The 16,271-nt window shown below is 33.5% G+C and overlaps 1 protein-coding gene across 1 annotated transcript in view; it reads left to right on the top strand.

Annotated features, from left to right (window-relative positions):
* The first annotated feature begins 10,447 nt into the window (after positions 1-10,447).
* Positions 10,448-16,271, top strand: part of LOC128177541 (uncharacterized) — a 34,043-nt gene continuing 28,219 nt past the window's right edge. Inside the window, exons 1-4 of the mRNA XM_052844278.1 lie at positions 10,448-11,344; positions 13,582-13,638; positions 14,751-14,825; positions 15,218-15,260. Of these exons, the coding sequence (XP_052700238.1) occupies positions 11,201-11,344; positions 13,582-13,638; positions 14,751-14,825; positions 15,218-15,260 (319 nt within the window). The 5' untranslated portion in view covers positions 10,448-11,200. The remainder of the gene's footprint in view (positions 11,345-13,581; positions 13,639-14,750; positions 14,826-15,217; positions 15,261-16,271) is intronic.

Genomic DNA, 16,271 nt, shown 5'->3' with positions numbered 1-16,271 from the left:
ACAGGTAGATGTGTTATTCAGACAAACTGGATAACAATACTTAATTCTGTTTTGACAAATCTAAGTGGCCAAGAATTATTCACAGCTGAAAAGGCTCTGCATTGTAAATAAACACTGCATAATAGCACAAAGGGTCATTGTCGGAAAAATACGGGTTTATAAAATTTTAACAAGTGCTGTTCAGTAACCTTTTCATAGTCAACAAAGTTTTCTTCGATGTATTTTGTGATTCCATTGAAGTCCTTTGAACGTCGCCTGCTGGGGATGTTTAAAAGTTAATGAAGAAAGTGATCAAGTTATATGAGTACCCGAGTGTTATATTCTAAATGAATTTACTTAAAACTTCTGAGATCGAAAAAAAGATATCATATTACTTTGTTTGATCATCATACTTTGTCTTAAATCAGACAAATCCATTTATTCTTGAATTAATATTTTCATATATTTATTGAACTAAAAATGTAATATGCATGTATCTTTGGCTCTATAATTCCTTAAACAATATTGCAAATTAGCAACATAAAAAGTAATTTTTTTCTAAATCCGAAATATCCAAAAATGCGGCTCTTTTTTTCATAGATATTTCAACACACGCTGTATATATAGATGTACATGTATGTAACAATATGAACAAATCTACTTAAATAAAATTGTTCATGAAATGTTTTCCATATCATTTTGATTTTATAGAAACGTTTTTTAAAATTTGTTTCACAGAAAACGATTTTCTTTTTTTTATTCTGTGGGATTTGGGCGAGGAATAACAATGGCTTCAGTTTCAAACAACCTGTCTGTGTTGAATATCCGGGGCGAGGATTCTGTATTCCTTGGAAACGAATCTCTCGAGCGAAATTTCCTGTTGTCTGTCCTAAAGAGACTCGCTTACGACTACAAGCTCTTTATATTCCCACAAAAAACCCGGTGCGTCTCCCCCATGCATCAAAGGTGAATCGCTGCCCGGCCATCGATCGACGACCCGTTGTTAAGAAACACAGAAATCTTGTTAATTATTTGACATCTATAAGTTTATTTAATGCACGCAAGTTTGTTGTATGTATATTTGAGATCTCTGACGAAGATTTAGCACCAACGGAATAAATAAAGACCTGGAGATAATAAATACTGTGCCAGTTATTGCTCCGCAACGGTTAGATTTACAAGTGTTTGTTTCATTTATGTTACCAACACGTTTAAGTAAGAAGGTAGACAAATTTTAAAACACCTACTAGTGATAGCTAACACAACTAACTAAACTTTGTATTTTAAAATCGGTTTTGTTAATGAGAGAGAGAGAGAGAGAGGGGGGGGAGAGAGAGAGAGAGAGAGAGAGAGAGAGAGAGAGAGAGAAAGAGAACTTGTAAAGATTTAAAAATTCTAAATTAACATTTATATAGACACAATATGATAACGCTACCTATCAAACAAATGGCTTTTGATGTTTTTTTCTCTTTTTTGCGACGTACCTGAAATTTTTTTTCGGAAAAAAATATAGGATGAGTATGTTCACACGTCAACTTGATTAAAATTTCGAAAAATCAAAGAATACGTTCACTAAAAAATAAACGTTCAGTATGTTTTAATTTCAAGCTTTTGCGTCTCTAAGTTATTGTATTTCATCTTAGTGTGATGAGTCCTTGGGGTTTTTGCAACCTTTGAGACATCGTTCGTTCGAATATGCTCATATACAAAGCATATATATATACACTTGTTTATGCCAAGCATAAGTCGTGTCTTATCGAAAGGATATCCTACTCACAAGAAGGAGAGGTTATCTGATAAAACTGGGATGGGTTAAAGCACCGGAAAAACACACACCTGATGCTGAGGAAAAAATTAATTAATTAGTTCCTGAGAATTCGATAACAAGATGTTTCACCCCAGACGTAACGACGTTACATTGTTTTCTATTTTCTCACCAGATTTTCTCCCGTTCTCCCAAATTTAAGAGAGTGAACAAGTGTCAGTTCACGCTGTCTCCATGAACACCCGTGGGGATAAGGAACTTGGACAACGAGCTTTAACTGAACAAGTATTTTTTGGAACAGTGAACACTCGGGGAGAGTTTTATGTTTAAAAACACAAGTAGTCGGTGCCCCATTTTCACATTTACAAGTACATGCAGAACTATCCGGACTTTAAACCGAATTGGATTGACTTAAAAAATTTAATTATTATAAAATTAGATGCTTTTTATTCTTATCTGCTATTCGTTTTGGAAATTTTGTGTCCTTAAGATGAGCTAAAGCCAAAGAAATATGAGCTCTATCGCCTCGGTTTTCCTAATGATGACGTCAATGCTAGCTTTCTGAATAGCAGTAATTCCTCTTTGCTCTGTCCAAGTCCTATTGCATGTGGCCTTTCATTCGATGTTGATTGCTTTAGCGTAAAATTAGTACTTTTGAAAATAAATGAAGGTTATAGATGAATATTAATTTTGAAGTACATGCGTTTAAATTATGTAGGCAGAAACTGCCTGTGTAATATCTGTTTCAAATCAAACAAAAAAAATCACTTTACTGATATTTGAATTTGTGAAAATATTATTATTTCCTTTGTTTTGTCGATAATATTTCAATTCGTAATTTTTATTTATGAAAGGAGTGGGGGGGGGGGGAATTTTCCCTTTTTATTTATTGTCATTATGTTTCAATAACGTTTCACCAGAACTGTAGTTGTAGATAACAAATACACTGTAAATTCATCCATTTCAAGAAGACTATAAATAGTGTTATCTGAAACATTCATTTTGTCTTATATTATTTATTCTAAATCGTCAGCAAGTCTTTACGTAAATGAAACATTCCCAGAACGATGTATTTGTATGCAGTATCTAATTTTGATATTTTTTTTCTCTTTTCTTCTATTTTCATGATATACTAATATGTAAATCTCAGATTTGCGAAAACTGTTAAATAAAAGGCTTATATATAACATACTTAAACAAATAATGAAACAACCATCGCAGTTTTGAATTACTCTACAGTAAGAGAGAATTCTTCTTGATCATTTGACTTAGTTTCGATTCAGTCGAAAAGATGAGCAAGAATTTATATGTCAAAGCTTATATTTCTTTTTTTCTAGTCCAAATAACGGCCTTTAATTAATTAATATTCTTCTCGTTATCAATATATTAGTAAATAATCCTACTTGATTAAAACTCATTCAATTTTTTTTAATTTGTTTGTCTTGCAATAACGTCAAAAAAGACTTCCATGCGTTCGTATTAATTTTGAGAATTTTTAAACATGCATCTCATTAGAAATAGTAAAAATGATTACATCATTATCATAGCATATTCTACTGATACTGTGCTGCATTTCTTTGATTAATTTTAAATGAACTTACTCAACGTCATCTTCTGTGGTAAATAAATGTAATTAGCGTCTGTTACTCGGTTGTTATGTCCTTACTTCATAGAAAACAACGTTCTAACGTTAACATGATTGACTTTACTGTTTTAACTGCAAAACGATGAAGTTGAACACATCTTATATTTAAAAACATTGAAGACAGGAAACGGAATACGTTTGATCTATTTCCCTTAGTTAATTGTGGTTTTAATCGGAACTGAAATCTAAGCAAGCTTACGTATTTCCACTCTAACTTTTGATTTATTGGTTGAAGTAAATAAACATGACTTATATTGACGACCCGTTATCTTACACCATTTTTTTTCTCCCTGATGTTAAAACTAAATACGAGAAATGTTGTAAGTACACAGCTGCCTGGTAGAGGTCAGTTGTTGAACTCGTACCAGTCACGTGACATAGGAATCGTTAACGTCAAAATAGAAGAGTTCCATAAATGTGTCATGAGATTCGTAAATCCTAGGAGGTTCAAAATGACAATGTAAACAGATGTACGCAAGATTATTTATTTTTTTGCTTGAACCGAACAACAATTAATCTATTTAGTTTTCAGTGTACTATTATTCTTCTATGTTTCATCACCACGTCATATTTAAGTGTATGGTTATAACGTTTAGATAACAAACAAAATATATTGTCCCTAAACCTCCTGAATTCTGGTGAACTCTTATCTTCGGAAACATCGTAACAAATTTTAAAGATGAAATGTGAGGTGATATGGCACCCGATATCCATTTGCCCTTTATTAGTGTCTATCAACTTGGATTTCGGATTTCATGCTTCACAGCAAAGTTTTCATTTTTTTTTATTATTTTTTTTTTTTTGTTCTCGAAGACGATGGGTAAACAATAGATATAAACATGACAAGGTTTTAATCTTTTTAGCCCTGGCAATAATGAAACTTTAATGAAATCGTGATGTGTGCCACTTATAATGGAAATTACGCACGTGTGTCTCAAGCATTGCGACCTCAATGGCGTTTCCACCTACTGATGACAAAGCAAAATTGAGGATCTCACTGAATAATGGACGGGAATAAATGGTGATCAGCAGCTACATTGAATAATAACACACTCCAAATTAAGGGAAAATAGGTTCAATATACATGTAGCAAAAAGTATGTGCAATTTCAGATTTAAAATGTTATCTTCTCAGTTTTTATTTTATTCTATTTTATCAGAATGCGTCCAGCTTCTGCTTTTTACTATTTTATAATGATTTTTTAAAAAACTCTTTTTGCTCTCATATAATGGTCCAATAACTGTTATCGGAGTGTCGTGGTGGTCAGGTGCCTTGTGAGGAAGTGGAGCAAGCATATGGAAGTCTGAGAAGCATACTATTGGTGTACATTATTATACTTTCATGTTAAATACTGAAATCTGATTGGTTTCAGACGCAGTTGATAATCCGTTCTATTACCCTAAGCGTTAGTAACACACTTAGCAACGGGTAACACTATATAAATAGTGCCTGTTTGGGAGGGTAACTGTTGAAATTGACACCCGAAGTAAACCATTGTCAACCGACGCGAAGCGGAGGTTGACAATGATTTTCGAGGGGTGTCAATTTCAACAGTTACCCTCCCAAACAGGCACTATTTATTTTATTATACTGAATGTTTTAGTTTAAAAGAAGATTTTACTGCTTATATATAGAAATGAAGTGAATTCTACGGCGAACCGTATGCGCATAATTTCCGCGCATGTAACAATTCGTTGTGTTACCCGTTGCCAAGTGTGTTGCTCACGTTGAGGGTAATAGAACGGATTACCAACTGCGTTTAAACCAATCAGATTGCAGTATTTAACATGAAAGTATAATAAAACGAATTGTTACATCTAGATTATGCGCGTACGTTTCATAGTAGAATTCACGTCATTTCTATATATTTACATTCTACTGTGTTTTTCCATTAAATTCCGTGATGTTTAAATGCCTCTAAATGCAACACCTATTCACTGCGTATGAATTTACGAGTAATTTACATAAGTAGTTCTCAAACAGTGATTCCTATGTTATCTGTTAAAAAAACATTGCATGAATGTTGTCAAAACACCATGTTTTATAATTATTCAACAAAAAAGTTGACTTTATTGTTAAAAACAACATTTCAAGAGTTATTCATCATGGATTATATTTTCATGCTCGTCGATCACATCTCAACAGTCTATGTGAAAACCAGTTTGAACCGGTTTTGCAAAACAGCTGTTCTTGCTGTTACTTACTCACTCCCTCCGTGATCTGCACTTTATATCGATTTATTTAAGTAAACAATTGATTTTTTCAGTAAGGGAATGTAAATATAAGCATTAAATGATTTATTTTTGACGTCGTCGTGTCAATAACTGCCGTCAGGTGAGCAAACAAATTATCATAACGCGCTAACGCGCGTTATTCAATTTGTCTGCTCACCTGACGGCAGTTATTGACACCACGACGTCAAAAATAGATCATTCAATGCTATAATAAAAGCAGTAGGCCTAAAAAAATTCTCTAAAATTAAGACATTCAGTATAATAAAATAAATAGTGCCTGTTTGGGAGGATAAAAGTTGAAATTGACACCCCTCGAAAGCCATTGTCAACCTCCGCTTCGCGTCGGTTGACAATGGTTTCCTCGGGGTGTCAATTTCAACTGTTATCCTCCCAAACAGGCACTATTTATTCATCACAACATATAACATATGAATCATAAGTATAAACAAGTAATCATAGCGCAACGTCTCATTTCAGAATATTGATCCCTCGTCCAAGGGAGGAGGGAGGGGGTCCAAAGATAATTTTGTTTGCAAGGAGGGGATGTTCGATGTACTCTGGGAATTGAAATAAAAGTTGCCATAGTGTAAATTGTAATCAAAGGACAAGTCAGGACAGGATTAATTATATGGCTCATAATGTACTAGTATGTAGAATCTGGATTTTAAGTGTGAATAAAATGTAGAATCTTGATCATACGCCACTCCAAAATGGAGTGTCTAGATCACAAGTCGAACCAACGTGTAGTGTCTAATTATAATTCACTACATCATTAAGTATCTGGATCATAAGTCAGACCAATATATATTTAGTATCCGGATCACTTCAACATGTAGTATCTGAATCACAAATCACTCCAGCATATAGTATCTGGATCATAAGTCAGATCAATAAGTAGTATCTAGATCATAAGTCAGACCAATATGTAGTATCTGGATCACAAGTCAGACTAACATAAAGGTCTGGATCACAAAGTAGACAGACATGTAGAGTCTAGATGACAAATAAGATGAATATGCAGTATATGTATCCTAAGAAATACTAGCATGCAATGTCTTCATCACAAGTCAGACCAGTATGTAGTATCTGGATCACAAGTATTTCCGACATTTAGTATCTGGAAAACAAGTCAGACCAATATGTTGTATCTGGATAACAAGTCAGACCAATATGTAGTATCTGGATAACAAGTCAGACCAATATGTAGTATCTGGATAACAAGTCAGATCAATATGTAGTACTAGTATCTGGATAACAAGTCAGACCAGTATGTAGTATCTGGATAACAAGTCAGATCAATATGTAGTACTAGTATCTGGATAACAAGTCAGACCAGTATGTAGTATCTGGATAACAAGTCAGATCAATATGTAGTACTAGTATCTGGATAACAAGTCAGACCAGTATGTAGTATCTGGATAACAAGTCAGACCAATATGTACTATCTGGATAACAAGTCAGACCAATATGAGGTATCTGGATAACAAGTCAGACCAATATGTTGTATCTGGATAACAAGTCAGACCAATATGTAGTACTAGTATCAGGATAACAAGTCGGACCAATATGTTTTGTTTTCCCTTGAACTGAAATGTCACACTTTCATTGGTTTAAACATAGCACGTTATTGCCTCATATATTTCTATATTTGTTCGGTGAGAAATAATATTAGGCAATATGGCCGTCGTTGGCCGACGCTTCGCTTACTCATTTCGATATTTCATAGTATTTAATACATAAACCGCATGCCGTAAGTTCTTAAAGTATTTGGAGTAGTTGCCCTTTGAAATTCTTTAAAATTAGAGTGGTTGCCCTTAGAATATTGACGTCACTTTGTTTTGTCTGGAGCAGAACAAAATGGCAGCGTTGAAATTTGCTCAAATCTCTGTAGAGGAAAGGGAGAAAACATTTAAAATTAAATAGCAAGAAAACTTTGTAAGTAAACATGGGTGAAGCAAAGATTTTAAAAGACTATTGAAAGGTGAGATTGAAAATTTTGAAGAGTTTAAATGAGTTATTTAAAGTGAGTCAGTAACTAACCTAATAAGTAATAGTATCTGGATAACAAGTCAGACCAATATGTTGTATCTGGATAACAAGTCAGACCAATATGTAGTACTAGGCCTAGTATCTGGATAACAAGTCAGACTAATATGTTGTATCTGGATAACAAGTCAGACCAACATGTATGTATGTATCTGGATAACAAGTCAGACCAATACGTAGTATCTGGATAACAAGTCAGACCAACATGTATGTAGTATCTGGATTACAAGTCAGACCAATATGTTGTATCTGGATAACAAGTCAGACCAATATGTAGTATCTGGATAACAGGTCAGACCAACATGTATGTAGTATCTGGATAACAAGTCAGACCAACATGTATGTAGTATCTGGATAACAAGTCAGACCAATATGTAGTACTAGTATCTGGATAACAAGTCAGACCAATATGTTGTATCTGGATAACAAGTCGGATCGACATATAGTATCTTGATCACAAATAAGACCGACATGTATCTAAATCACAAGTCAGACCACCACGTTGTTTATAAATTACAAGTCAGACCAGCATACAGTATCTGCATCACTGATCAGACCAGCAATTAGTCATCTGGATAACAAGACAGACCAGCATGTAGTATCTGGATAATAAAAATAAGATCAACATATAGTATCTGGATCAACGTGTAGTATATGGGTCACACGTCAGACCAACATATAGTATCTGGATCACGTTATGACCAATTCAGCATGTAGTATTGAGAAAACATGTCAACTTAATATTCATTATCTGTATTACATATCATATCAACAGTTGTTTTAAGTGTACGTTTTGGGGGTGATAAAAGAAAAGACTTTCTGGCCTTTTTACATGTTATTGTATTTTGTTTTCAATGATAGTACCCTACCACATTGGGAGTTTTACCAAGATGCACCGTATCTTGGAACCAAGGTACGTGTATAAATGTGGGTGTGATACTGATGTTTGAATTGTCTTAAAAAGTTGTTTATGCGTTCTCTATGTTTAGCGCTTTATTTTGTCTTTTAGTGGCAATAAAAAAAATATATAACACATTTACAAGAAAAAGACAAAACTTTCGCAATGACTCTCTAGAATTTTGATATCATATTCTATTAAGTAAGTGATAATGAAGTGAGAAATTGGTGAACGATTTTCGATAAATGTCTGTCTATTTCAAAACCTTAACAGTTCATTTCTAATCCCAGATTAGTGTTTGATTTTAAGTTTGACAAACTTTAGTTCAGACAAATTCAATTTATGAATTGCATGGATTTGTAGAACAATTAATTTTACCACCTTTTAGCACTTTAATCAATAGAATACGTGGATACATTTGAATGTTTTATAAAACTGCGTCGCGCTGTAAAAGCCTCTGAGAATCAACGTGCAAAAGATATTTGAAAAGGATTATGACTTCTTGTAAATGTTTACTTTTGACATTTTTTTCAATGATGTTTACTTTATGAGGTGCGCATTTCTTAATGCACAAACGAACACTCCTCTGTCTTTGATTTTTAATTGTTACGTAGTCTCTTAAAATATTGTCCCGATGTTTTACAAATCGCTAGTGAAATATTAATTGGTGAAATCAGTTTGCAGATCATCGTTTAATTAGTTCAAGATATTTTTTTACATATAGATAATTATGAAGATGTCTTACTCGGATCATAGTCTCTATAACTAATGCCATGAAAATACGGCACTGGATTTCCCAAAAGAAAACGACGCCGTGTATGCAGTAATTAAAATTTGACATTTTCCCCGGCGTAACGTGGTGGGATCAAGCAATGGAGAGGGAGAAATCTCCATAAAATCTCTTCTGTAACGCACAATGTTCTTTTATGGTATTGTATAAATGATTCCCTTTGTGCAACAGACAGCAACGCAAAAAAAATAAATCACAAAATGCACGGATTGCAAAATTCTTAACGCTACAAAAACAAGCGAAAACAGTCAGAAGGCAGACCACCGAGAAAATAACATATGTCTTAGGAGGAAAAATGACAAATGCATCAACAAAAGAAAACAAAAATCTGTGAGACTTTGGGTCGAACGTTTCTTGTCCACTGACAAGAGCAATCACCATGGAGGTCTCAAAGGGGAAATATTGACGTCACGCACGGTTGAATGTAACGTGACATCGGCTCTGCAGCGGTAGCAACCAGGAAATTACTTCAAGTGCATCACTTGTTGCACGCGCAGCGTATGAAACCAATTTTCGTATTTACATGTTTATGTTGTGTAAAAGAATTTCGCTCGAAGGGGTTAATTGGTACGTGCAGATTGCGTACTCTGTTTATAAACAATTTTGTCGGGATTCGGGGATAAAATAATCAATTAGCACTGCTTGTTAACAAAGCGTTTTGAAGGGAAGGGTCCAGGGGTCAGGTAATGAACGGTACTGGGGCCCCGCATTATCGTCTTCTTTTGAAGAGAGTTGTCCACAGAGTATGATAAGTAACCTATAATGTCGCTTATTTATTTGTTGTTCGTGATTCAATTAAGATCTCTTTCAAGTTTTGAACAAGGCTGTTTTATTTCACGTTAATCAACGTCCTTTCATTTTTTTTTTTAAATGAATGGAAAAAACTCTTGAATTTGTTAATTAATTTTGAAAAACAATGGAACCAAAGTCTTTGGATCGTATGAGTTCCATTCTATAGTAACTCAATTTGACCCAGATTGTCTCAGATAAAAATAAAAGAGAGAGAGAGAGAGAAAGAAGAAAAACTCGAAACGGGAGTTTATCAAACTGAATATCTGGAGGTTTAGAAGCGGTAGATGAATCTATGGCATGTCTGATGTGATTTGTTTGCGAGCCTACGTAGAGGTTGGGCGATAAGAAGAGATACAGGGAGAGATTCGGGTTACAGTAGAAGAAGTTCCGAGTTAACGGCACACATTACAGTCAACGGAGGAACAAAAAGAGCTTCGATGTATATGTCTATGACCTAACACGCCTCGGCAATTAGTTTAATGTTAAGTTTTGGTGTTTGATTTCTTCTACCTGCTTGAGTATCCGCATCAAGCCCCGTGCTCCGGGAGGATATAATACTTTTTTTCTTTGAGAAGTATCGTTATATAAACGAGTTCCAGAGGTTAATTAATGGTGAGAGTTTTAAGGAAAGGGGCTACTTCTTGGCAAGTAAGGCTTCTAGCGCCGTGGATGATAAGCAGTCGAAGTGAATATTACAATTAATTACGGATTAATAAGGAGAGGCCATGTGATTCGGGATTAGCGTTTGAAGATCACGGACCCAGCCTTCCAGCTTTCCGCACACGTTTTTGCAGTAATTATCGAGAGAGTGCTTTATCGCCGTTTTTTCATAATAATTCATCTCCAATATAAATATAATATAGATAAGATATATCCGACATTCCTCTACAACAATCGGAGGCACTTGAAGTTGTTACGTGATGAGTGCGCGGGCACATATTCGTATTTACGGAAATAACTGTTCCATACTATAGTTATAAGTCATGGGGCATTAAGGTCGTGATATTGGTGAAAAACAAAACTTAAAAAAAAAACACCAAAAAATATAACTATGGATGGAGTTTTAAGAGTGAAAACAATTTGTGTGACATTGGTGCTATGGATTTCTGCCTGTGTTTTGGTCTTCGCCGATGTTGGACTTATACCAGGGCCAATTGTCACCAAGGCCCAGTGTCGGGCCAAATGTCTGCAAGAGGTATACAATTATTGGTGTTCCTATTCACTTTTTGATCAAATTTACCCGTTTTCAAATTTGTATAAAATAACTTTTTCGACGCTTTTTATTCCGTGCCAAGAAATTTAAAACAAGGGTTAATTTCTCACATCATCATTTACTTAAACTTAAGAACGCCCGATTCAACAAAGAAATTTTGATCATTTCACCATAGATAAATCGATATTTTTTTTAAATTAAAATTTTGTTTTATAAAGGAGTGGGGTAAAATTAAAGTTTTCAAATTAGATGAACTGCATCTTAATTTTGTTATAGTAGCAGATTGTGAACAAATACAATGTACTAGTCATGATACAATTAATGTTTTGCCTGTACTTGTTACATGTTAAATTAAAAGAAATTAGAATTTAATAAAAGAGATAAATCTAATATTGATTTTAAATCCTGCTTGTCACCCTTATATGGTTTTTCCAACTTTTAAAAAAAGTAAACTCAAGAGTTTGATATGCAAAGATATTGCAAATGAGGATAAATATGAATGAGCCATGCATTGCACTCTCATAAGATATTATTCCTTTTAAGAAGATTTAATTGATTCAATAAAAATAACATGATATAAAGTTCCATGTAAAAGTTGTAGAAAACATTGGTTTCCCATGAAAAATTTCTATTAGAAAATAGTCTCATTTTTTTCTGAATACAACGGACACTTACCAAACCTTTGAAAAAATATATTTTTTAATTGTAAAAATTAGATGTTAGCATACCTGTTAACCTTTCAAAGCTGCTATGTAGGAGAATCTCCCCCTTACCAACTTGGCTAAGGGGGAGATTTTGCGTAAACGACGTTTTTTCATGTGAAATGCAAATATATATTAAAAATACTGTTAGACACCTTATTTTACCATTTAATTATTACCATTGCAATCATTTTAAATTTTATTATTTCTATGACTACCAGTGTGTAATTACAACTTGTGTTGCTAACAGTTAGAGATTCATTTAAAACAATTATTAGGTACATGTAAATGTATGATAGAATATTGCATCTATGGAACGTATGAAACGGATAAAAAATACCAATGTTCAATGTCTTTCTAATGCCAGTCAAGTGTTTTTTGTAGCAGTTGTTTAAAAAAAAAGGTAAAACATTGTCACCAAATCATAACTTCTGAGTCTAGCTAATGCAGTTAGGGTGAGGGATCGCATTCAGAACTAACTTTGTGATTAAGTAGTGAAAGGCAACAGACTATGCCTTTACTTATTTCCCTGGCTGTTGGCGCTATAGATGCCAAATTGTGCTAACTTTCCTAAGGTACAACTGCATGATAATCCTCAAGAAATAATTAATCTTGTATTAAGTTTTCTCGATGCAAAAATCTGTTTTCACTTTCACTATTTTTAAGGTAACATTGTTGTTACAAGCAAAGAGAATTTATGAGAAAACAGGTTTGTTATTAGGTGTACATGGCTGGGGACAAATTGATTAATATGTTTGCAATTTCATTTGTTCAATGACAGTTTAATGCAAACATGCAAAACACAGGTGCAGGTACACAAATGCATACATGCTACTTGGAAATGTGGTTTTGAGAAATTAAAAGATATTTATCACTCATAAAAGGGGTGCAATTTAATTGCACTGGAATGCTCTTTATGTGGGAAAGATAAGATGGTTTTGTCTGAGGTTCATATTTTTCTTTGCTGGCTGTAAATTCTAAAATCCAAACTGACTTAGAAATTATGTACTGAAACTTTCATCTAGTGGTTTACAGACAGTATTGTAGTACTCAAAAAGTTTGATTCCGAGTCTTTTCTTTTTTTATACCTTTTTCTAGCTTTTAATTCGTTTAATACAAGAAAGAAACATAATTATGCTCCTGGAAAAATATATCTATTACATGTAATACAGTGCATTATAATTTTGGAAATAAACTTTTTGATATTTATGGTAATCTTTTCTTTTTATTAAAATACTGTTATTATATCAGTTACTAATCTATGATTAATTATTATGATATATAGCAATATTATCTTTCCATTTTTTTTCACAATTCATAAATTATAATTTGAAAGTCTTAAATATATCGGTGTATCATAATGTATATTGATCAGTTTAAAAAAAATGGGTTGTATCAGTGCATGATTTCTAAACTTTTAAAGTTATATCATATTTTCTTAAATGATTAATAAATTGGTTAAAATTACAACACTAAACCATTCATTTTTTGCTTCAATTTTGTCCTTATTTCTTTCAGTTACTGAGATCTCCATTTGATGACAAATCTTGCTTCAGGAGAAAAAGTTGTGATGTGGTAAGATATTTAAATACAAATCATCCACATCTCTCTTCAGAAAAATTCCAATTTTGTTTCCCCATGTTTCAGTCCTTGATTCTACAATAAAGCATGTCATTTTCCCGGGAACCTTTTAGTAACATCATAGAATGGCTATTTTTTGTAACATTTGCCATGAGTTTGTGAACATTAGGATTTAGATCCGACCCTTATGCAAGGTCATTTATTAGCCTTAATTATTGAGAGTGAGTGGGTATATAGCTGCTTTTCAACTATTTTTGCCTCAATTTCCATTAAGTCGATGTAGAGCAAGCTTGATATAATTCATTAAGAAGAGTGAGGGTAGATTTTACTTCCTGATATCTGGAGAATCACTAAAGAAACAATGACAGAGAGCTTAAATCTTGGAGACCAGATTGGATAATGTATGCAAGCTGCACTTTGAAGTTACTGAAATTTATTTGTGATGTTCACATCGGCTATTGTATAGAGATCTTGCCAAACATAGCTTATACTTAAGTTCTCTGGAAATAACCTTTTCGTATATTGTGACAGTATATACACTTTTTCATGCCTTCACCATGTGTTAACAGTCAAAACTATTGTCTGAAGGGAGCAGAGTACTGGAGAAATTTTTGTCCGAGCCATTGTAGGCTGAGGACAATAGTTTCTTGGGACCTCTTGTGTTAACATGTCTTTAATTATTGATTAAAGACAGAATTATAGTTACCAATTTTTTAAACATCAATTTACATTGTAGATATATATAAAGCTTAAATAATAATTATTACTTTGGAACAAAAAAGGATGCACATGAAGAAAATATTATGATTTGCTTACTGAACTGAGCTTAAATATATAGTATAAATTTATAGAGGGTGCTATATTTTTCAAAAGTATTTCACAGCTAACTAGAGCTGAAAAACTGGTTTTGCAACTGTTAGACCACAAGCGAGTACATATGCACTGCATTCATTTGATCAATCGGGATTTAAATTCATGGAAGACTAGGAAAAATTACTCGGTCATCCATAAATGTATCCAATTCAGTAATGATGTGTAAGTGAAAAATATGACGGCATCATAGAGATCTGTCTTAACTGCACTTTTTGTCTTCTTTTATTTTCCAGTGTTGGAATATGTGTGAAAATATCATCATTACACCCGAAATATTTTCAGAAATCTGCAACAATGAGGATTACTGCGTAAGATATCAAGTTTTAATATCCTGTTTGTATCTATTATGAGAATCAGTCAGGGAGTAACAACTTTCGAATATGTTATAAAAACCAATCTCAGATTTGTACCTTTTAAACTCTAGAAAGGTCTGACATTTCTTCTAGATTGTTTGATTCATCTTAAGCATCAAATTATTAATTAGAAACATGTGGAAAAACTGCTGTACAAGAAGTATAAGATAGCTAGCTCTGATTCATACAGGATTGATGAAGATCAGTTTTAATATTTTGACCAAGCTGACTGCAGATGCAAAAGATTTTCAAAAATAAAAAAAGTATGCTTAATGAATGAACTACATGTACCAATGTATAAGTTTTTTATGAAATGTTTATGCATCTTTCTTTCTTTTTAACTGTAGCAAAGGGGTTGCCAGATAGCATGCAGCTTCAACAAAACAAAAGGTAGATATATACATACTCTATGGATAGCTGTTGAGGGGATAACATTGTTTTATATTGGATGTCAAATTACCTACTGGTCAATATTTTGTAGTACATGTTATTACCCTCTATTCCAATATATTATATGTACAGCATTATGCATTTACTATACATGTACCAGTAGATGGAAACATACTTGGGTAAAATATGTTATACTGTATAATGTTATTTGAGCCTTAAAATTAATATAGAAATTTCCAGAGGGAACCCCCATTCTCTGTGTACATTATACATACAATATATGAAGTATTGTGTAAGAGGCATACCGATGTACTAGGCTGCTCATATTTTGCCCTGTTTCTAGGGAGAAGAAAAGTTTCATTTCTCTTTTATGATGCACTGTCTTAGAACAGAATATAATTTAATGATTGTGTTCGCATGGCCAGGAACAGTCAAAATCCAATTAAAACAAGTTCTTTTCCCTTATAACACAAAGATAAAAAAGAACCCGAGACTCATTAATGCTGCTCTACTCTTATTATTTTGATCTAGTTTTTCGGGGGTTCTTTAATTGGCTAGACTCCTTATGGGGTTGATCATGTGAGAATTAAGGGGCAAAATTGTAATTATTTGAGAAAGTTAATCTACAGTTTTGTGTTGGTAAATTGTTTGTGTATTTTGATCGAGTTCCAGACAGCATTGTCCAGAAGTATTTGGCCTGGAAGCTGTCCCTTGCTGTGGTTATAGTGGCTGATCTGTAATTAGTTATGATCTTTCTTTGTGTATGTTGGCAACTCCCAGAATTTGACCAGTTGGCTGCTAGTAGTAAAGATAGACTCAGATAAGATAAACAGGGAAATTAAAACATCAAAATCTGTTACTTGGGAATGGCTGCAGGGTTGACTGCCCAATGCCTGGCAACCTGAAGTATAACCTCCCTCAAAACATGCCCCCAGATGTCAAGGTCAATCTGCTTACTGTGACATTGAATATTAACCTTTCTCCAACCCATTGTTATCAGTTCATACAAAA

The sequence above is a fragment of the Crassostrea angulata genome, chromosome 3 (genome assembly GCF_025612915.1).
Source record: "Crassostrea angulata isolate pt1a10 chromosome 3, ASM2561291v2, whole genome shotgun sequence".
Classification (NCBI taxonomy): Eukaryota; Metazoa; Mollusca; class Bivalvia; order Ostreida; family Ostreidae; genus Magallana; species Magallana angulata.
This window is presented reverse-complemented; position numbering and strand designations above follow the sequence as displayed.